Below are 23,933 nucleotides of genomic sequence, written 5' to 3' on the forward strand. Positions count from 1 at the left end.
CTGAGCCGATACACCACCGGCGGGATCTCTCTCAGCTTGTTATGCCGCAAATCAAGCATGCGCAGCTTCTTCAAGTTGTCTAGAGAGTCTGGCAGGCTGGTCAAAGAGTTCTCACTCAGTGCTAGTGTCACCAAGTTCACCAGGCAGCCCACCTCCGCCGGCAGTGACGGCAGCTTATTACCGTATAAATAGAGTTCCGTTAGTTGAGTTAGTTCCTTGATGGAGGCCGGGAGTTGGTGTATAGACTTTTTGGCCAAGTCCAAGCGAGTGGAGTTCTCTTCCCGGCATTTGTTCAGCTCCTTGATCACCTCAGCGTTACTGGCCTTTTTGCGCATGTTGGGTCCTGGGGGGTTGGGACGTTTAATTGTGTTGTCCACAGAGAAGGCCACACCGGGCTGTGCCCCACCGGCCTCTTTCTTCCCTTCTTTGGGTTCTTTCCCTTTGGTCTTAAGGTCTTTGCCATCTTTCACAGGACCGCCCGTGGCCTTGGGCTCCTTTACTGTGGCTGGCCCCTTAGGCTCTTTTGGGTCCATTTCTTTGCCCACACCGGTACTCATGGTGTAAAATCAGAAGCCAAGAACCTCATGAACTCCACGTGGAAATACGTCGAGCAGTGAAAAGAAGAAAACAGAAGAATTCCTCAATCTCGGGAAGGAGAAGACACAGGTTAGAGGCTGCCTTCCGCTACATATTGTATCCTTGGCTGCTCTGTCACCCACGATTCAAGCAAACGGCTACACCAAAGAGAAGCGCTCCAGGCTAGATCATCTGAAGGAAAACAAGACTGAGATTAACAAACAGGGGAAACGGGAGACATAGAAAAATGCACAATTCAAACAGAGCGGCTAAACCAAAAACAGACAAAGCTTTGTAATAAATGATGCTGGCAATCAAACAGTTTTGAAAAGCATGTGAGCCTGCACCGAACAGCGGCAAATTTCTGCCTTTAACAAGCTCTTTAAAACTACACAGAGGGCACAAAATAACTACGGTATGTCAAAACTAAATTAAAGTAACGCCTGGTATGCTAAACTCACTCTCTGCACACTACTCTGGCCCGGTGAGCAGGTGAGACCTATACTGCCTTTTAGGGATGGCCCTACTTAGGGGGACTCACGGAGAAGCATGTGATCAGTTTGGTCAGCTGATACATGGGTAAGGTTCTGATTTGCTGGTTACAATCATGTGTTAAACCAGGAAGTCATCACTGCACATCAGGACCTTACAATTCTGTCAGCTGATTAAACTGATCACATGCTTCTTCATGAGTTCTCCTAAGCAGGGCCATCCCTACTGCCTATGTAAGCTGCCTTATTACTGAAGGAATTGCCAATCATCTAACTTTCTTGAGCATGGCTGCAATGTTACAGTATCATCCGGGCTACACAGACATATGGACAGTGGAACAACGCTTTCAGTACTGTACCTGCAGTAACTGGTGAGACCTACCAGGTTCCCCCGTAAATAAGGGTCATATTTATTTTTGCTCCAAATGTTGTACTAGGGCTTTAATCTCAGTGGATGTCATTTCTATGAACACACAAGTTCCTGTGCTGTGTGTCCTGCTGCCTTCCCCACTATGCCACCTCTTCAATTGCTGGATCCACCTCTTGTGTGCCCTTGCACCTTTAGTGATCTCTTGGTGTCCCCGTCTGTGCCCATGTCCTCCTCTATCCCCTAAACACCGCGCTGTCCCCTGGTCCTCCAATGTCCCCCTGCATCATCCTCTTTCCCCCAGCTCCATGCTGCCTGTGTCTCCGACTTTCAGCCTATGGGGAAGAAGTACTGCAACTTGTGTTTCTACTGGAGCCGATCTTGTAGGTGGGACCATGGCTCTATTAGGACGATCACTGCAGTGATTGGCCCAATGACAGAGCATTGGTCCTGCCTGTAAAACCATCGGCTCCAGTAGGAACAAGTTGTGATACTTGTTTCCATTACTGCCGCTAGGGCTTACTTTCGGGGTAGAGCTTATATTTCGAGCATGCTGGAAATACCTGCTAGGACTTACTTTCAGGTGATGTCTTAATTTCAGGGAAAGAGGGTATGCTTTCTGTGCAAGCTGTTTAGTAATAAATGGATGCAAATCCCTGCATATTGAGCACAGTACATTTTGATCTAGCTTAGACACTGTCTGTGCTCGCTTGCTGAAGCAATGGGAACAAAAAAAAAGTACTATGGTATACTTTAAGTGCGCGAGTATGAAAATTTCTGATATACAGCAGTATCCCTTTATAGTTAACTCCAAGGGACCTGGCCATGTAGTTTACTATATGAGAAGTTTATTATATCAGGATTTGCCATACATTGTAGATTCATGCAGGCGCAAGGTAGGGACCAATGTATCACACACACTTGTGTTTGATTCTCCCACAATTATGAAAAAACTAAATAAAAAAAAATACCCCAAATTGAAATGCCTAATAATATGGACCTTTTTATAGATTACTCAATTGTCTGAAAAATTCATCATAATTTACCACCTAAACCGATCGAGAAATATCAGGAGGAACTAATGGAAAATTTGACTATATTTTTAACTATACAATCGATCATTTTTATTGAGCAAAAAAACAAAACAAAAAAAAACAAACTGGAAAGTTGAACGTTTTTGATTGAATTGTGGCCAACTTCATGAAAGATGAACGATGGACATAGGATTTACAGGACAACTGAAGTGAGAGACATATGGAAGCATACCAGTCCCCTGGAAGGCCTGCGGATATAGGACATGCATCAGTAGTGTCTGAATCACACACCTGAAACAAGCATGCAGCTAATCCAGTCAGACTTAAAGAAAACCTGAACTGAAAATTAAAAGTCAAAATAAGCATACACAAGTCATACTTACCTTCCATGTAGTCTACTCCTCAGTGTCTTTCTCCTGTCCCGCGTCCTGTTTGTTCACTGAGATCAAGGGAATTTTCCGTCCTCCATTTTGAAAATGGCCACTACCCATAACAGCTTTCTGGTCAGCACACAGTTAAACTGTAACATCGCCCACTTGAGTCATAGGGAAACATGGACATCAGTTCTCCTCTCAGCTATAGCTGACAGCAACTGATATTTTACTGACAGCAACTGATATATTTCAGTTCTGACAAAATGTTGTCAGAACTGGAAGGGATCATTGTCAGAAGAAAATGGTGAGCTTCTGAGATGAACAGATGGCAAGCTAACTATGTAATGTTCATTTGAAGTTACCTCATGTGTTTATTTTAAATATTTTTACTCAGTACAGGTTCTCTTTAAGTCAAGCACCTGATCTGCACGCTTGTTCAGGGTCCTATTAAAGGCAGAGGATCAGCAGGACAGTCAGACAATCTGCATTGTTTAAAAAGGAAGTAAATATGTCAGCCTCCATATCCCTCTCACTTGCGTTTTCCTTTAATTGTAGCCATGTGGCATGAAGCTGAAGCAGTGAATGTTAGTAACTGGCGCTTTGGCCAGCGCTGTTGCTTGGCTAGGCATCATATGGTTTCCTACAGCCTATAGATATATAGAAGACTGTTGTGCAAAGAGTACCCGAGAGTATAGACAACAACCAGATATGGTCATTTTTGCATTATCCGAAAGTTGTCACGTTATTGAAGGAAATTAGAGGTTTATTGAGTTTTCCGTCCAATACGTTCCCCTTTGTTATTATACTGAACAGACCTCTTCCCCCATTTAAAAAAAAAGGAGGGGGGATGGGCTCGCATACAGTTTGTGATTACACAGTACATCGTTCCAGACATAAAACTATTCCACTAAACACACAAAAGTAAAACCACAAAAGCCGAAGTTTTTCTAATGATTGTATCCTTGGTGTGTATGTGTGATTGTAACACTCTGGGCAGTATCAATATTGACATGCAACAAGGTCTTTCAAAAAGTAGCGAAAGATTTCACTTGAATACCCCCACCTGTTCAAACATTGCATGGCAACCACGTCTTGTCTTCTGACAAAAAAAGAAAATATTTACAAAAAAAAATAAACATTGGGGGAGTGATCAGACCTCACCAACAGAGAGCCCAGTTGGTGAGGAGAAACGGGGGGGGGGGGGGGGGGGGGGGGGGTTGGTTTGAAATCACTTGTGTGCTGAGTTGTGAGGCCCTGCAGCGAGGCCTTAAAGCTGCAGTGGCCCTTTTAGTAAAAAATGGCGTGGTCACTATGGGGGTTTAAAGGGAACCAGAGACGCTGGCCACAGAAAAAGATCTCATACATACCTGGGGCTTCTTCCAGCCCCATAAGCCTGGATCGCTCCCACGCCGCCATCCTCAGCTTCCTGGATTAGCCGGTACCGGGTCCTGTCACTTCCGGCGGACGCGGCCAATTGTCCGCATGATCAGGGGCTCCATCCATATCCTTACGCGTGCGGCTGCGCAGTAAGCAGCCGCACGTGTAAGGGTATGCCGGGAGCCCCTGTGATGCGGCCATTTGGCCGCGTGCTGCCGCCGACTGGCCCGAAACTACGGGACCCGGAACTGGCTGAAACAGGAAGCGGAGGACGGCGGCATGGGTGCGATCCGTGCGTATGGGCCTGGAGGAAGCCACAGGTATGTATAGCTTCTTTTTGCTGGCGTCTCTGGTTCCCTTTAAAGAGAAGCACCGACCAAGAATTGAACTTTATCCCAATCGGTAGCTGATACCCCCTTTTACATGAGAAATCTATTATCTCCTTTTCACAAACAGACCATCAGTGGGCGCTGTATGAATGATATTGTGGTGAAACCACTCCCACAAGAAACTCTGAGGACCATGGTACTCCTGGAAGTTTCCTGTCTGTGAACCTTGTTGCATTGTGGGAAATATCGGTTTACAGCTGTTTCCAACTGCCAAAAAAGCATGCAGCAGCTACATCACCTGCCAACAGTAAAAATGTCACCATGTGATAAATGTCAGAATGTAAATCAGGGATTTAAAAGATTTTACAATGGGCAAACACTGACTAAATCATTTATACATAATTATTGTAAAAATGAATCACTTTTTAATTACATTATTTTCCTGGAGTTCCTCTAACACCGCGGTCCTCAAGTGGTTAAAGTAAACTCGAGTTGAAGCTCTGGTCCCAGATTAGAGAACCTAAACTGAGAAGGATATGGATTTTTCCTTTTACACCAATACCAATTGCCTGCCTCTGCTGCTGATCCTGTGTCTCTAATACTTTTAGCCACAGCCCCTGAACAAGCATGCGGATCAGGTGTTCAGACTGGATTAGCTGCATGATTGTTTCAGGTGTGTGATTCAGACACTACTGCAGGTAAAGATCAGCAGGACTGCCAGGCAACTGGTATTGTTTAAAAGGAAACATCCATATCCTCCTCAGTTAAGGTTTCCTTTGAAATACTTACATAAGAAGAAGGAAGCCTCTGGGATCCTACAGGGAGTGCAGAATTATTAGGCAAATGAGTAATTTGACCACATCATCCTCTTTATGCATGTTGTCTTACTCCAAGCTGTATAGGCTCGAAAGCCTACTACCAATTAAGCATATTAGGTGATGTGCATCTTTGTAATGAGAAGGGGTGTGGTCTAATGACATCAACACCCTATATCAGGTGTGCATAATTATTAGGAAACTTCCTTTCCTTTGGCAAAATGGGTCAAAAGAAGGACTTTGCAAGATATCTCACTATTTTTGACTTTTCTGAGCTTGTCGAGGGATGCAGCACTCTTAAAATTGCAAAGCTTCTGAAGCGTGTTCATCGAACAATCAAGCGTTTCATTCAAAATAGTCAACAGGGTCGCAAGAAGCGTGTGGAAAAACCAATTCCAATATTTTTTATTGAAAAATTTTTGCGTGTGGAAAAACCAATGCGCAAAATAACTGCCCATGAACTGAGAAAAGTCAAGCGTGCAGCTGCCAAGATGCCACTTGCCACCAGTTTGGCCATATTTCAGAGCTGCAATATCACTGGAGTGCCCAAAAGCACAAGGTGTGCAATACTCAGAGACATGGCCAAGGTAAGAAAGGCTGAAAGACGACCACCACTGAACAAGACACATAAGCTGAAACATCAAGACTGGGCCAAGAAATATCTCAAGACTGATTTTTCTAAGGTTTTATGGACTGATGAAATGAGAGTGAATCTTGATGGGCCAGATGGATGGGCCCGTGGCTGGATTGGTAAAGGGCAGAGAGCTCCAGTCCGACTCAGACGCCAGCAAGGTGGAGGTGGAGGTGGAGTATTGGTTTGGGCTGGTATCATCAAAGATGAGCTTGTGGGGCCTTTTCGGGTTGAGTCAAGCTCAACTCCCAGTCCTACGGCCAGTTTCTGGAAGACACCTTCTTTAAGCAGTGGTACAGGAAGAAGTCTGCATCCATCAAGAAAAACATGATTTTCATGCAGGATAATGCTCCATCACACGCGTCCAAGTACTTCACAGCGTTGCTGGCAAGAAAGGGTATAAAAGAAGAAAAACTAATGACATGTCCTCCTTGTTCACCTCATCTGAACCCCATTGAGAACCTGTGGTCCATCATAAAATGTGAGATTTACAAGGAGGGAAAACAGTACACCTCTCTGAACAGTGTCTGGGAGGCTGTGGTTGCTGCTGCACGCAATGTTGATGGTGAACAGATCAAAACACTGACATAATCCATGGATGGCAGGCTTTTGAGTGTCCTTGCAAAGAAAGGTGGCTATATTGGTCACTGATTTGTTTTGGTTTTGTTTTTGAATGTCAGAAATGTATATTTGTGAATGTTGAGATGTTATATTGGTTTCACTGGTAAAAATAAATAATTGAAATGGGTATATATTTGTTTTTTGTTAAGTTGCCTAATAATTATGCACAGTAATAGTCACCTGCACACACAGATATCCCCCTAAAATAGCTAAAACTAAAAACTACTTTCAAAAATATTCAGCTTTGATATTAAAGGGGCACTACAGCGAAAAACTGTAAAATTTAAAATCTGTGCAAACATATACAAATAAAGGTGGCCACACACACACCATACAATTTTTTAAATATCTGTTCAATTTAAGAATGGCAATCAATTTTTCTGACTGATTGTAACAAATTAAAAAATATGACCAATGTACCACACACCTATGTAAAATTTTTCCCCAATTATGATAAAAATGATTGGAAACTGAGAAAATTGCTAGGGTGTGTATAATAATAAACTTACAATCCAACACACCATACAATCTTTAGAGAAATTGAACAGAAATATCTGGCATTCCGGATCGATTTAAATCGGAAAAAACGGGAATTCCGATCGGATTTTTCAGTCGAATGAAAAAAAAGCTTTCGATTTTTCCGAGAGATACGATCGTTTTCATCGAATTGCTGTAAAATCGGATCATTTTATTGTATCGTGTGTGGCCACCTTAAGAAGTACATTTTTTCCAGAGAGTAAAATGAGCCATAAATTACTTTTCTCCTATGTTGCTGTCACTTACAGTAGGTAGTAAAAATCTGACAGAAGTGACAGGTTTTGGGCTAGTCCATCTCTTTATAGGGGATTCTCAGGGATATATTTATTTTCAAAAGCACTTAGTGAATGGCAGTTGCTCTGTCCAACTGCCAAAAAACGGTGTAGCAAGTAGGGAAGCTGGCCAGCATCATTGTTTAAATACTTTTTAGGGAATATCTTTATAAAGAATAAAATCCTTGCTGAGAATCCCCTTTGAAGAGATGGACTAGTCCAAAACCTGTCGGATTTCTACTACCTACTGTAAGTGACAGCATTATAGGAGAAAAGTAATGTATGGCTCATTTTACTCTGGAAAAATGTACTTATTTGTATATGTTTGCACAGATTTTACATTTTACAGTTTTTCGCTGTAGTGCCCCTTTAATGAGTTTTTTTGGGTTAATTGAGAACATGGTTGTTCAATAATAAAATTATTCCTCAAAAATACCACTTGCCTAATAATTCTGCACTCCCTGTATAGCGGCTTCCTGGGTCATCGTCCTGTTGCTTGCTGAGACCCCCAGGGCTGCGCTCCTCTTCAAGCGCGAGTATGGCAGAACATAACCTAAGTCACGGGCCTAATTGTATATTAAGATTTAAAAGGTATAGAACAGTGTAAAACTAAGTAGTTTAACCACTTAACGTCCGCCTAACGCCGATAGGCGTCAGCAGGTCGAAGTGGTGTTACCATGGAAACGGCCGCTCGTTCGTTTCGTTCCATGTCAGTTCATGGAGGGTGTCTCCGTGAACAGCCTGTGAGCCTCCGATCGCGGCTCGCAGGCTAATTGTAAACACACGGGAAAGAAATCCAGTGTTTACATCATACGGCGCTGCTGCGCAGCAGCGTCGTAAAGGAGATCGGCGATCCCCGGCCTCTGATTGGCCAGGGATCGCCAGCATCTGAAGCCTATCAGAGGCGGTGCAGGACAGATCGCCGTCCTGTGCCGCCCAGAAAGAGAAGGGGAGGGAAAGAGGGAGGCCGCGAATCGCTGCGGAGGGGGGCTTTGGGGAGTTTGATCGCCCTGCGTGCCTCCTGATCTGTGCTGTGGGATGGAGAGCCCACACAGCACAGATCACCAGAAAAATCCCCTGGTCGTCAAGTGGTTAACTAGTGACTGTGGGGGGCTGCTCCTACCACTTCTGCAGAATAGCGCAGTGGAGGAGATTAGTATTTACCTGCTCCAGTGCTGCTTCCAGTCTCCTCTGATTTTCCTGATAACCACAGGCTCTATGCTGCGCATATCCGGCTCCTGAGGCATGTCACATGATACAAGTGAAGGCAGTATGGAAGCACAGAGCATGCGACTGCCAGGAAGAACAGAAGAGACCCAACACATCACTGGAGCAGGTAAATATTACACTGTCTCACTATATACTTTGCTATGTAGGGAGATTGCGTGTTTGGGAGGCGGGTGTGTGTTTTACCAGCTGCAATGGGGCTCGATCCCAGCAGGGGGCTCCATGCTGCACCCCGGCTCAAACTGACAATGTTTCAACAAGAAACACTGTTACCGGTGTGCTCCTCTGTATGTGAAGACAGCGCTGCTGTTCTTTTACTGCTTACAATGATGCACATTTGAAGCTCCTGGGGGGCCACAGAAAATGGCAAGGAGAGCCAGATCTGGCCTGCAGGCATCGAGTTTGACACCTTTGCTCTAGCAGTGTTCCCCAACCCTGTCCTCAAGGCCCACTAACAGTGCATGTTTTGTGAAAATCCACACAGGTAGTTAATCAGCTCTGCTAAAACACTAATAACCTCACCTGTGCATGTTTGTGGTTTTCTGCAAAACACGTACTGTTGGTGGGCCTTGAGGACAGGGTTGGGGAACTGTGCTCCCAGAGTTCCCCAACCCTGTCCTCAAGGCCCACCAACAGTACATGTTTTGCAGAAAACCACAAACATGCACAGGTGGGGTAATTAGTGTCCCAGCAGAGCTGATGATCTACTTCTGTGGATTTCCACAAAACATGCACTGTTGGTGGGCCTTGAGGAAAGGGATGGGGAACACTGCAGATCCAGAGGCTTCCCTCTTAGGTAAGCATTTCCTTTCTGTCCAAAGCTTCGACTCAGGTACTTTAAATAACACTGCTGCCAACTAATCAGAAAAGGGACTTGCTGAACGTACTCCATAAAGTGCTACAGAAAAAGTGTCAGCATTATATAAATGCATAATAATAGTAATCTGGGACTGCACAGCTTTGACTGTGGCCAGAATGAAATCCAATAACCGGTTATTACCTGAAATAGTTTTATTTAGGTCTTGCAATTGTTAAGTTCTGCAGACATCTATGCTACACTCTCCTGCACCAAACTACAGCAAGCATAACTACTGAAAGAGTGGGTGAGAAAAACCTCCCTCTCCCCAAGGACAACTGAAGTTTGAGGGCCCATTCACACTTAAAAGCGCAAAACGCCAGCGATTTTTGCGGGAGTGATTTTCCGGCGATTTCACGCTTAGTGATTTTCCCGCGATCGCATTTAGCGCTTCTATAGCACTGAAACGCGATCGCCGGGAAATCGCCTTTGCGTTTCACGTTTTTGGGTGATTTGCGGCGATTACTGCAAATCGCACAAGAACGGGCCCATAGGGTTTTATTACACTAGCACTTTCAAAAGCGCTAGAGTGAGCGTTTTGCCAAAATCGCCAGCAAAACGCTCAAGTGTGAATGGGCCCTGAGGGAGATTTTGAGACTGGCATATTTATTTCCTTTTAAACAATGCACATTGCCTGGCTGTCCTGTTGATCCTTTGCTTCTAACACACTTAGCCATAGACCCAGAACAAGCATACAGATCAGATGTATAAAAAATGTATTAGCTTCATGCTTGTTTTAGACACTACTGCTGCCAAAGAGATCAGCAGTGCCACCAGGCAAAGGAAATAAATATGGTAGCCTCCTTATCCCTCTCACTTCAGTTGTCCATTAAAGTGGACCTGAACTGTTGCACAGGACAGAAGGAAAACAGAGAGAAATGCACCCTCTATGTATTTAGAGAGTTTAGCCTGTCGAACCCCCCCTCATTTGTGTCTAAGCCCAAGTTGTAACTTGTTATCTCCCGTGTTGACTGCCTGCCACAGCAGATAAGGTAGATAAGCTTATTTAAAAGCATTGGATGTTAACAATAGGTCTTCATCCAAGAAAGCAGGAAGTATTTTTTAGAGCACTAAATTTAGGTTAAGGGCTCGTTTCCACTAGTGCGGTGCGAATCGCCGGGATTCCACCGCTGACGAAATCGCATGCGGATGCGATTCCGCGTGCGTTTTTTGCCGCGATTTCGCATAGGCAGGGTATATGCGAATTTAACCATGTCACTGCCTTGTTCAATTTAGATTACTTTTGGTGTGAATTCACACGCGAAATCGCGGCAAAAAACGCATGTGCGATTTCCCCTATTAAATACATTGCCTGCGAATCGCCTGCATTCCACACGCAGGCGAATTCTGCAGGCTCTACCGTGCAGAAAAATCCTGCACAGAAAAACGCACCAAAAAACGGACAAGTGGAAACAGGGCCATCCACTTGTATTGGTTATGCGAATCCGCATGCAGACAACGCATGCGGATTCGCTCTAGTGGAAACGGGCCCTAAAAGGTTATCAAAAGATATCTTGAGGTCGCCGTGGAATTGGACCCGTCCGATCAAAAATTATGATCGGGTGGCATGTTGGGGTAAAAATCTTTGGTAGAATTGCTCAGAGCGATTGAAACTGCAGAAAAATGTCTCAGTGTAGGGACAGCTTTACTTTATAGCTAGGCCAGTTATGCAGCTGTGTTTATGATTTGCACCTTAGAAGATGCCTCAGCAAATCAGAGACAACAGTTCTCCTGGGACAAAAAAAAAAAAATCTGTATGAAAGCTCACTAGAAGGAGCAGAACTGTACAAGTTAAAACAGAGAAAGCTACAGACGGCAACTTCAACAAGAAGGCCAGGAACTGGTAAAACCAGAAGGCAAACGCTGCAAAAATATGAAAGCAGACTTTTCCAAACTTACATCAATCACAGCCAATGATCAAGGATTAACAGGAGGGGAAATAAAAGGCTGACTTGTTTTGTACATTTTTACCTTACTTGTCATTAAATTGTAACGCACCTTCAAGGGTAAAATGCAGCAGAGGTTTGTAAATAAACTTTTTATATTCCTTAATAAAAAAAAATGTCAGGCATTCCAGAAATTTTAACTATTTTCCCTAGCAATCTCCTCCCCCACACGCTAGGCTCACCAGGGCTTAATGGGCAGAAAGAAGCCAGAATAAAATATATATAAGTAATTCTGTGCATTTGCCGACATTCCTCTCTTGTTAGCTGCAGTACATACACAGTAGCATAGATATCACTTCTCCACATCTGAGAAAGGGCACTGTGGATTAAGGATAAGCGACACAGTAAAACTTTCCCAGGGTGTACAGGGCCTGTGCCTCAGCACAGGGGGTTAACTTGCCTCTTTCACCGCCTCCCACCTATGCACTGCACGCTGCTCTCCATCTTTCCAACAATTCCGCCTCCACATCTGGAAGTTAAGCTCTGAAGGTGGAAGTGTGGGGAGGATGGAAAGCAGCATGCAGCACAGTGGCGAGAAGCGGTGATGCAGGCGAGTTAGCCCCCTTTTCTGCAGCCCAGTCCCCCGTACATGCCGAGACAGTATTGCCAAACTCGCTAATTCCTACTGTGGATCTGCTCATTGCTCCTGCCATTGAGCAAAACATTTTGATAGTGTGGTAAGGGTTTACAACACCTCTTGAATTTTATTCCCATCCTGTGAGAATTTCCATCACTTCCTGCTCAGACAGGAAGTAGCAAAAGCACGCCAAGAGTGACAAAGACAGGTGCAAATAGAACTCATTTTTCTCATAAACGGTAAAATGTTAGGATGCACAACAAGTTTTAGGTGCTGTCACTAATTTCCTGTTCTTTGATACCAATGCCATTCATATTAAAAACAAAGCTCTCAGGAAGCATTTTACACAGAGGCGGTGCGGTATTTTTACCGCACCCCAGTGCCGTGCAATTAAAGTCTATGCTGCGGCGAGTTGTGGCGATCGGCCCGGATCTTAGTCTAATGCAACGCTTGGATGTTTAAAAAAAAATTACCAACGCGCATGCGCGGAATACATTTCCGCATACCCAAAGCAGGAAGTGACGGCAAGTGCACGTCGCTTCCCGCTTGGTCGGTGGCCAGGCAGAGAACACTGCGCAATATCGTGGTGTTTTTACTAAAGGCCTATTTTTGGTGTGAAACCAGCCTCAAGGTAATAGACCTCATCACTGGAGACACAGATGGGAAAAAAACTAACAAAAAAAAAAAAAAACACACCACATTTAAACCCACAAATACAAAAATGTTCATGGAACTGGGTTTTAAGATATATGGACAGTTTCCTAGACGAATCAGTTAATTTGGGTGCAGGGCGCGCCAGATAATTTAGGTTCTGTGGAAATTGAGGCTACAGAAGCAACAGAAAGGTAATTTGGGCACCAGAGTTCTGTTATAGAATACACAAACTCAGACTTCCACAATTAGCAGCGGTGATTTGCTATAGAGTATGGCTAGGGCAGGGTATAATTCAGGGCTGTGGAGTCGGTACAAAAATCTTCCGACTCCTCAGTTTCTGAAACCACGACTCCATCTCCGACTCCGGGTACCCAAAATTGCCCAGACTCCGACTCCAACTCCAACTCCACAGCCCTGGTATAATTTGCTGCCCCAAAATCGGCCTAACAATCAAAATTGCATGAGCTCAGAAAGAGTTCTTACAAGTTGTGTGAGAGCAAACTTTTACAACCTCCTCAATGACAGCTTATTTATATATTCGTTATAAAGTTTTGTAAAAAAAAATAAAATTAAAAAAAATAAATAAAAAAGGCCTCAATCAGAGAAGGTAGAGGATATTTTCTGGGAGAGACTAGTTCCTGTCCCCATGTTAAGACACTGCCAGACAACTCCACTGCTCAGAAGGAGTTATTTCACTTAAAGGACCACCATCGCAAAATCGTAAAATTTAAAATACATGTAAACACATACAAATAAGAAGTCTGTTTATTCCATAGTAAAATAAGCCATAAATTACTTCTCTCCTGTGTTGCTGTCACTTACAGTAGGTAGTAGAAATCTAGCAGAACCGTAAGGTTTTGGACTAACCCATCTCCTTGTGGGTTGTTCTTAGGGTTTTCTTTATTTACAAAAGCACTTAGTGAATGGCAGTCACTCCATCCAACTGCCCAAAAAGTGTGCATCAAGCAGGGAATGTCTTTATAATCAATAAAAGGTCATGCTGAGACTCCTCCATGAAGAGATGGACTAGTCCAGAACCTGTTGGCTCTGTCAGATGTCTGTCTGTTTCTACTACTTACTGTAAGTGACAGCAACATAGGAGAAAGGTAATTTATGGCTCACATTACTCTGGAAGAAACATACTTCTTATTTGTGTGTGTTTACTTGTATTTTAGACTTCACAATTTTTCGCAATAGTGATCCTTTAACTGGAACACTTCATGCTGATCCAGCTGAATGGCGGTATCAATAATAGGTAGTGTTTGTTTGTTTTTTAAATTTCACCTTATGTTCATCACGTGTACAGCTAGATAAACTTCAGCAAGTATAAACAGACTGCAGATTCCCGTCACACTCTGTACAGGAAGCAGTAAGAGCAGGTTTTCAGCTCAGGGCAGCTGGCACGCCTGCCTTCAACCCTACAAGGGGCACAGGCCTCTGGATCCAGTGTACTGATTGCAAGGGTCTGGGGGGGGGGGGGGGGGGGGTGGAGAGAGCAGGCTACACATGGCTGCTCACTGCTCACAGCGGAGCAGGAAGTACATGTACCATTACTGGCTTGTGCGCTTATAAAATAAAACCACAACTTTTCTAGTGACAATCAGAGAGCTTTATAAACATAACGAGCTGGGTGTGGAAGGTGGGAAGGAGCGGTGAAACAATGTGCTTCCTTTGTAACAGTCCCACAGACAGACAACCACCCCCTCATCAAATCACAGTAGGCTTGAGAGAAGGAGGGAAAGAGACAGAGAGGGGCTGAGAAAGAATGAGAGAAACAGAGAAATTCACAGAGAACAGGTTAAAAGCTGCCTACTAGTACAAATATCACACAATCACATAAACATGCACAGTGCTAATGCATGGAACACAACATGCAATTTCCCGGCAGATCGAGTTGATCATTTCCGATAGGTCCGATTAGATTTCTGATCGATTTTGTACAGAGTGACTGGAAAACGGATCAGAATAACGATCAGAGATCAGATTAGACCTGCCGGAAATTATCAACTTGACCTATCGATTTGATGGGAAATTGCATGGTGTGTACCAGGCAAAAGACACTGATAAAGAGAGAAAATGAGAATGAGATATCAGGTGAGAGAGTCTGCACAGGAGATGTAGAGATGAGAGAGAGAAAGCAAAAACATAACGAGTGAGAGACAGGAGAAAGGGAGATAGCACAAGAGTAGACAAGTATAACAACTGTCTCAGCGTTCTCCCCAGAAATTTTTTCCAGCCGGGTGGCATGAAAAAGTAGCTGGGTGGGGAGAGATGAGAGAATGCAGGGCCTGTGCTTCTGTGAGTAACTCTGCTTACAGAATAGCAGGAGGTGAGCCGATGACAGCCGGGTGCTCACCAAAAGAGCCTGGGGAGAACACTGTCTATTGCAGGGATCAGGCCGAGTGCTGTAGAGACAATACAGTACTAAGCTAGAGGCACCTCGTTGCTATGGAGTGGGGAGAAGGGACTACATCATGGACCAGCTTCTAGTGGCCGGAGACAGTAGGAGAACAATGTGCTTGAGGATTGGTTGGGTGTCGCTAAAGCTGGCCATATACTATTCAATTGTCACTCTAATTTATTTTTGATCAATATTAAAGGACACCAGAAACGTTAGCACTGCAAGCATTTATACTTACCTGGAGCTTCCTCCAGCCCCCTGTAGGTAATGCTCTCCATCGCCATTCTCCAAAGCTGCTCTGTTCCTTTGCTTTTCGGCCCAGTAGTCCGAGTCTACCGCGCAGGTGCAAAAATCCACCGCGACCTGAGCCCAGTCAGGACTTTACCAGGCTGGACAGGGGAGGACAAGAGCAGCTCAGCAGGTTGTCGGAGGGAGCCCATGGCCTGCAGGGGACTGGAGGAAGCCCTAAGTAAGTATAAGTGCTTTTAGTGCTAACGTCTCAGGTACACTTTAAAGATAACCAGAGATCTCCCATGATGAAATTTTTTTACTTACCCGGGGCTTCCTCTAAGCCCTATAAGCACAGATGCATCCCTAGTCGTCCTCCGTTTAGCAGCAATCAGCCCCGGTATCTGGCTCAGTGACATCAGCCTGGGGTCTTCTGCGCATGCGCAGGAGGTCCACGCATGGGCAGAAGATCCCGGCTGACCCAGATTGAAGTCAACTGAGCCAGTTACCAGGGCAGGTCACGGATGGACAGAGGACTGCGAGGGACGTTTCTGTGCTTATGAGGCTGAAGGATGCCCCGGGTAAGGAGGAAAGAAAAAATAAATTAAAAAAAAAAAAATCAACATTGGTTCTCAGTCACTCGTGAAATCCTCCTCGGCAAGCTTCAAAAGCACCCGTGTCTCAGAGTGCTTCTTAAAGAGACACTGAAGCGAAAAAAAAAATATAATATAGTGAATTGGTTGTGTACTATGAATAATTACTAGAAGATTAGCAGCAAAGAAAATATTCTCATACTTTTATTTTCAGGTATATAGTGTTTTTTCTAACATTGCATCATTCTATAATATGTGCAGATTACACAACACTCAGCATTCAAAATGAGTCTTTCAGAGCAGTCTGTGAAGTAATGACCTCCTCTAGCAGAGAAAAAGTAAACAGTTCACTTACAGTTGAGATAATAAAAGTCAGATAACAGCCCTCTCCACGACTAACTTAGTCGGAGAGATTAATGGCTTGTTTGCATAGAGATGACAACTGGAGTTTCTTAACTCTTCCCGTACTGGAAACAATTAGACTGATGTATCTGATTTTAATGTTTTATTTCTTAGCTGTACTACACATACAAATCATAATATCATTTTTTTTTCGCTTCAGTGTCTCTTTAAGACTGGCACATCTGTATTGGGCATAAAATTGATCTACTCTACTTTGGATGCCTTTAAGCTTCGTACACACATCGGACTGTAACAAGCTACCAGTCATCGTCAGACCTGCCCGTGGGGCGGTCGTTGTGATGACAGTTTGTCGGTGTGTACAGTACGTCGCCAGGCTGATAAGGCTGTTTTTGACCGATCCGCCAAGCGGATCAGTCAAAACCAGCCTTATCAGCCTGACGACAGACTGTACACACTGACAAACTGTCGTCACAACGACCGCCCCACATACAAGTTTGACGACCACTGGTAGCTTGTTACAGTCCGACGTGTTTATGAAGCTTTAGGGGCGCGAGCTGAATAGCTTCACTGGGGGACAGCGGTGGAACAAGGAAAAGGAGAGGGGCCAGTAATTCCCTATGAGATCCAGAGCCTTCAATCTAAGTTTTTTGTTTTTTTTTAATGTCACTTAATGTTCATATTCATTTTTAAGCCCTTCTAAAGCTAAAAAAAAAAGCATTCATAATATACTGTCCCAAATATACTGTGGAAAGTATTACGTGAAACAACCACACAAACTATTGTCTCAGGTGACAATCATCCATCCTCTGCATTGCAGCTTTAGATATTAATTGGAATAATGAATGGGAGGGGGAAAAAAGACAGAACAGATGACAGTACCAGCAGGCAAATCAAGTGATGTTTTTCAAATTAAATATACTGAGGAAGGAGATAGAAAAAGATGCAGAGTACAGAGAGAAATGTCAACCAGCATTTACACAAAAATGCATACATTTTAGCTGATCACTTTTCTTCCAGTTCCTATGCATTTTCATGCACTTCCGTCTGTGCTGTATGCAGCAGGAAAAAGCCTTTTGCTAAAAATAGATTTAAAGGACAAATGAAGTGAGAAGACTATGAAGGCTGCCATGTTTATTTCCTTTTAACCAGCTGAGCGGTCTGGACGAGCTCAGCTCGTCCAACACCGCCAGTGGCTGCCGCTCAGGCCCTGCTGGGCCGATTTTGATGAAATAAAAAGCAGCACACGCAGCCGGCACTTTGCCAGCCGCGTGTGCTGCCTGATCGCCGCCGCTCTGCGGCGATTCGCCGCGAGCAGCGGCGAAAGAGGGCCCCCCTAGCCGCCTGAGCCCTGCGCAGCCGGAACAAAAAGTTCCGGCCAGCGCTAAGGGCTGGATCGGAGGCGGCTGACGTCACGACGTCGGCTGACGTCGATGACGTCACTCCGCTCGTCGCTATGGCGACGATATAAGCAAAACAAGGAAGGCCGCTCATTGCGGCCTTCCTTGTTTATTCTGGGCGCCGGAGGCGATCGGAAGATCGCCTCCGGAGCGCCCTCTAGTGGGCTTTCATGCAGCCAACTTTCAGTTGGCTGCATGAAATAGTTTTTTTTTTATTTAAAAAAAACCCTCCCGCAGCCACCCTGGCGATTTAATCAGAACGCCAGGGTGGTTAAACAATACCAGCTGCCAGGCAGCCCTGCTGATCTATTTGGCTGCAGAAGTCTCCGAATAAGGGCTGGTGCACACCAAGAGCGGTTCTGAGCGTTTTATAAAACATATGTGGAAAACCACCTGGCTAATGTATTTCAATGGGTTGGTGCACACCAGAGCGGCTCGTTATTCCCCCAAACGCAAACTCGGGTCCTGCAGTATTTTTAGATTTCTGAGGTGTTTCTGCCTCAATGTAAAGTACAAGTGGAAAACTGCTCTGAAAAACGCTAGATCAGAGCGGTTTTCAAAGCGTTTTTGTTACAGAAGTTGTTCAGTTACAACTTTACTGTAACAAAATCTACAATCTGCTACACAAAAACACTCCCAAAAAAATGCTAGGCATGTTTAGAACATCTCTCTAAACATGCCTAGAATCGTGCACTGGGCCTCACACCAGGAACAAGCATGCAGCTAAACTTGTCAGATCTGACAATGTCAGAAACACCTGATCTGTTGCATGCTTGTTCAGGGGCAATGGCTAAAAGTATTAGAGGCAAAGAATCAGTAGGGCTGCCAGGCATCTGGTATTGCTTAAAAGGAAATAGATATGGCAGCTTCCATATCCCTCTCACTTCAGTTGTCCTTTCTGTTTCAAATTATTTTAATGGATTTTTTCGAACAGTAATAATTATACATTACAAATCACAGAGGTGAGACACAAGTGGTAATAGACAAGTAAAAATGTAACAGGACTTTGGTATTCTTGCCATAGGCACCACACTAAAATCGACATATGGTCTCTTGAAGTCCAACAACAAACACAAGGTCTCAACTGGGCACATTTTTAATAGGACTAATGAACCTAAAGCAAAACAAAAGTGAAGTAAGCCATCATACTCAAGGCTCAACAGCGAAGGAGAAACAAGAAAAGAATTGGGGTGGGGGGATGGGGGAAGAGAGAGAACTGCCCAAAGGTTATTGCTGAGAGGTCACACTTTTGTAAAACAGGCGGATTTACGCAGACAATTTTTCATGTTCTGTCTGCGTTTTTGCATGTGCGTCTGCCAGCACCTGCTAGCAGTCTATGGGAATCGTATGTGGGTTGTGATTTTATGCGGCCTGGAACCAATTTTTCAAATGCGCCTGAAACAAACGTACGCATTGCCATTGAAAAGCATTGCGTTTGATTTTGCATTGTACAAAAATCGCACACCTTTTTCAAAATGTGTGGCCCCAGACAAAGTCCTAATCCGAGAGCGTCAATGAATGACCCAAACCCTTCTTCCAGTACTTAAGGGGTGTACACAAGTAAATGCCATGTCCCCCAGTGGGAATCTGTACCAGACCTGACCACTCGCGCTTCACAGCCGGGCCGAGGCTGACAGAGGCCTAAGGATCAGAGACAGCCAGAACTGTGGAGTCGGTACAAAAATCTTCAGACTCCTCAGTTTTATGAAACCACGACTCCGACTCACCAAAATGGCTCCGACTCCTCGACTCCGACTCCTTAGTCTAATATTTAACAGGGCTGTGGATTTTGTACAAAAATCACCCGACTGACTCCTCAGTTTATGAAACCACGACTCCGACTTCAACTCCGGGTGCCCAAAATTGCCCCTACTCCGACTCCTCGACTCCACAGCCCTGGAGACAGCAATGGACAGCCAGAGTACGCAGCGTTTCTGGGCTATACGGATACTCTGCCAATGCAGCACAATTTGGTCTTAGGACTGTTGGAAGGGATTCCCATGTAAGAGCAAATCCAGGTAACAAAAAGAGTATGTGAGGACACGTCATAACAACCTGCTAGCAACTGTGACCTGACACTACTGACTAAAATGACCCTGATGTGAACTAGAGATAGATAAACTGATCATATGAGGAGAAACTGCAAGCCCAGGTTACCCCACAGTAAAACTACACAACAACATTGTCAGCAGTCCCAAAGATTGGGTCTGAAGGACCAGCAGGTGGGACTGAAAGGTCAAAGTGGAGGGACTCTCCATCAACACAGGTGAGCTTCCTCACGACACTCCTTAGACTGGTACACACATCCAATTTTGACTGGCCAATTTTACCACATCCACAAGGATGTCAAATCGGTCCTTCGAGGGCAGAGGTTCTCACACATTTTTGACACAGCTGAAATGAATTGATGGGTCTAAATCAGGAAAGGTGTGGTCCATCAGGTAGAACACATTCCTCTCTTTCTCAGTCCATCCTAATCACTGGCATGGATCCAGGCCTGGAGTTCAACACCTGTGGTGTAGTATGAGAGCTTGCTATACAATCTGTTCATAGTATTAAACTCTGCTGGCCCTCAGGGCCCTTTTCCACCTGCAATCGCTAGCGTTCACGCTGAACGCTAGCGATTGCTGAATCGCAAAACCGGCGATTCCCCCGACGTTTGCGGCCGCGATTTTGCTATGCTATGCACTGCATAGCAAAATCGCGGCAATTATCGCTCCGCCGCGCGTTCGCGTTCCCCGCAAAAACGAATCGCGGTAGTGGAAATGACCTACCGCGATTCCCATGTTAAAAAGCAAACCGTAGCGATTGTAAAATCGCTAGCGGTTTGCGGTTTTGCGATTCAGCATCGCAAACGCCGCTAGTGGAAAAGGGCCCTCACACTACATGGAGGTGGTAGAATTGGCCAATCAAAATTGGGTGCGTCTATGCACCTTGAGCAGCATTACTAATTTGAATCTATGTTCTTGGGTGTGGTTCTAGAACACAATATTTGAGCATGCAGTCTTCACTAAAGGCAATCTCTGATCAGGCATTTCATAATTTCTTAACATCTTAGTAAGGGGGCTTTTAGGACCATTGTAGTTCCTTACACACTCCAATGAGTTCTGGGTCACCATGAGCTTGCTGGTTAGTCTGTACCTCATAATACACAGGAGTGAACTAATACTATGAAACCCAGAGGAAAGCTAGGAAATTGTTATAAGCCACTTCTATAGACAACCAACTACAGATAAACTCAAAAGTTAGACAGCTGTAATCTTTAGGCCTCTTTCACACGGGAGGCTTAAAGGAGTACCTCTGGTACAAAAACGGAGCCTGCCACGACAGGCCCCATCTTAAAGGACAACTGTAACAAGAGGGATATGGAGGCTGCCTTATTTATTGCCTTTTAAAAAATACCATTGGCTTGGTAGCCCTGCTGATCTATTTGACTGCAGTAGTGTCTGAAACCAAACATGCTGCTAATCTTGTCAGCTCAGAAAATGTCAGAAACGCCTGATCTGCTGCATGCTTGCAGGGTCTAGGGCTAAAAGTATTAGAGGCAGAGTATCAGCAGGACAGCCCAACTGGTATTGTTAAAAAGATAGGGACATGGAGGCTGCTATATTTATTTTGTTACAGTTGTCCTTTAAAGATGGAGGATTGGGGGGGGGGGGGGGGGAGCTTCAGGGTTAAATAAATACTTACCTATTCAGCCATCTCTCCAGGCAGGTGATCGCTTTTTCCTCTAAATAGTGCAGCCCTGGCTATTTTCCTAATTGGCTGGTAGCCGAGCTGGGGACAGGCAGAGGTTTCCGAAAAACTTCATCAATCTTCAGAAACATGGCCACAACTGCACTGCCGAGGAGGGGGGCGGAGCATCACTTGAGACCCAAAGGCACTGGATCGGGTAAGTATTTAAGCCTCTTTTTTTTTTTTTTTTTACCAGAGGTAGTCTTGAAGGCCTGGTGCACACCAAAAACCGCTAGCAGATCCACAAAATGCTAGCAGATTTTGAAACGCTTTTTCTTCTTTTTCTGTAGCGTTTCTGCTAGCATTTTGCGGTTTTGGGAAGCGTTTTTGGTGTAGTAGATTTCATGTGTTGTTACAGTAAAGCTGTTACTGAACAGCTACTGTAACAAAAACCGCCTGGCAAACCGCTCTGAAGTGCCGTTTTTCAGAGCGGTTTGCGTTTTTCCTATACTTAACATTGAGGCAGAAACGCATCCGCAATCCAAAATCTGCAGCAGCCCGGGAGTATGCGTTTCTGCAAAAGGCCTCCCGCTCTGGTGTGCACCAGCCCATTGAAATACATTACCCTAGCGGATCCGCACCCGCAAGCGGATCGCAAACCGCAGCGGAAACGCTCTGGTGTGCACTAGGCCGAACTGCATGCTTGTCAGGAAGATCAGCCTCCCATCTGCTGGCCACTGAGTGCTTCTGGCTGCAATTTCATGCAGCCTAATGTCAGCATTTGTAACCCTACACGTGTCAGTGCTTTACACGCAATGCAATTACACAGCAGCAAAAAACAAACACACAGACGACATGTCCTAGTGTGGCCATGCATAGATGTAACTCAGTGTGGTCTGCCTCTCCACTGCCTCTGCCGATCTACAGCAAGCACCTAACCGATGCACGGGAGCAGCAGGTGAGTTTACCACCTTTAGCCTCCTGTGTTAAAGTCTTGGCTACCTGGCATGTCTCCAGCTCTCATCTTATCTTTGTAATTTGTGGAGGATCCAGGCAGTGACTAAGGACCACGAGGGAGCAATTAGGCTGGAGGTATGTATCTTTTTTTCTTTGGCCCCATCTCTCACTTTCAGTGGTTTACAAACTGGCTAGAACTGGAATTTTAACTATGTTCAATGGCTCAAACCCTACATCAAAGGCAACAGCATTAACCAGTACGCTAAACAATGGTCAAGTTTGGACAGTTCTCAGACTATAAGGGCTGGTTCACACGGGCGTCTGCTGAGCTTTTGCTTGGCATTGCGTTCAAACGCCAGCGTTTAAACGCCAGCGTTTAAAAGCTAGCTTTTGAAAGCTTTTGAAAAGCGTTCAAGGCTAGCAGTTCTGGTCTCTGCTATTGTTTCCTCGCGTTTACTGCCTCTGAAAGCAGCATGTTGCTTTTGAGACTAGACGCAACGCTGGGATCTACTGCCAGGCTTTCATGAAAGCCTGCAAAAGCCAGCTCTAAACGCTCCCATTCACTTGCATGGGATGGCAGTAGATCCCAAAAAACGCTGCGTTAAACGCCACAAAAACGCCCGTCTGAACCAGCCCTTAATCACAAAGGAAGTCAGTTTCGAAAACCTCATCAAGCCAGTTAATTTAAAAAAAAATAAAAAATCATAATGCACATAAGACTTATGTGCAAGGTGCAAAACTTTGTGCTCTGCAACTTATAATACCTTCCACACAGTTTGCAATAATAAAGCAAGTCTGAACTTGGGCTAAGAATGGATAAATAAGCCAGGAACATCCTGTATGCCATCACACTATTATAATCTGATCGCACAAGTCAGATATTTTAGGCCTGTGCAGCATCTGACTGCGGACAATGGAAAAGCCCACAGAGTAAATGTCACAAATGCACAGTAACAACTAACGCCAACTAAAAGAGGGGGAAAAAAAAAAATCAATTCATATCACATTTATCCAATTCTCCAGTGAGCAATGTATGATGTCAAATTCTGTTTAACAACTAACTGCATTTAGATACGATGGCAATTATTTACCTGCCATAATTTATTGGAGAAACAGATAATAGAGATGGTGCAATTCAGAGCTTAGCCATGAAAGGAGCTAGATATTAAGTTTGATAGTGCCCATACATCAGGCGATGTATGTGCAGATCGACAAGAGACAGAGCTCTCCAGTGTTCTCCCCAGGCTCTTTTAGCCGGGTGCTCCACCTGGCTAGTTTTGGTGAGCACCCGGCTGTCATCGGCTCACTTCCCTCTCTGCTGTAAGCAGAGAAGCGCCTGCCCTGCATTCTGTCATCTCGCCCCATCTGGCTACTTTTTCATGCCACCTGGCTGGAAAAAATTTCTGGGGAGAACACTGCTCTATGATCTCAAATCTAAACAGAGAGAGATATGATACCCAACTAAACACCGTAGACCTGTTTCAGATCGATTTTAGCCTCTGCTGCCTGCCCCCCCTTCATGTGGCACAGGCTCTTGCAGTAAAGACAGAGGATGCTGGGATTCACGTTGGGGGGGCGGGGGGGGGGGGGGTCAGGCATGCAGATCCCCAGTATAGCTAGCTAGGCATGGTGTCC

The 23,933-nt window shown here is 44.8% G+C and overlaps 1 protein-coding gene across 1 annotated transcript in view; it reads right to left on the reverse strand.

Moving 5' to 3' along the window:
* The window catches only part of SHOC2 (SHOC2 leucine rich repeat scaffold protein), a 111,187-nt gene that overhangs the window by 74,289 nt on the left and 12,965 nt on the right, over positions 1 to 23,933 (reverse strand). The window contains exon 2 of the mRNA XM_068255201.1: positions 1 to 768. This exon is cut by the window's left edge and continues 128 nt beyond it. Within this exon, the coding sequence (XP_068111302.1) occupies positions 1 to 557 (557 nt within the window). The 5' untranslated portion in view covers positions 558 to 768. The remainder of the gene's footprint in view (positions 769 to 23,933) is intronic.

The sequence above is a fragment of the Hyperolius riggenbachi genome, chromosome 10 (assembly GCF_040937935.1).
Source record: "Hyperolius riggenbachi isolate aHypRig1 chromosome 10, aHypRig1.pri, whole genome shotgun sequence".
Lineage (NCBI taxonomy): Eukaryota > Metazoa > Chordata > Amphibia > Anura > Hyperoliidae > Hyperolius > Hyperolius riggenbachi.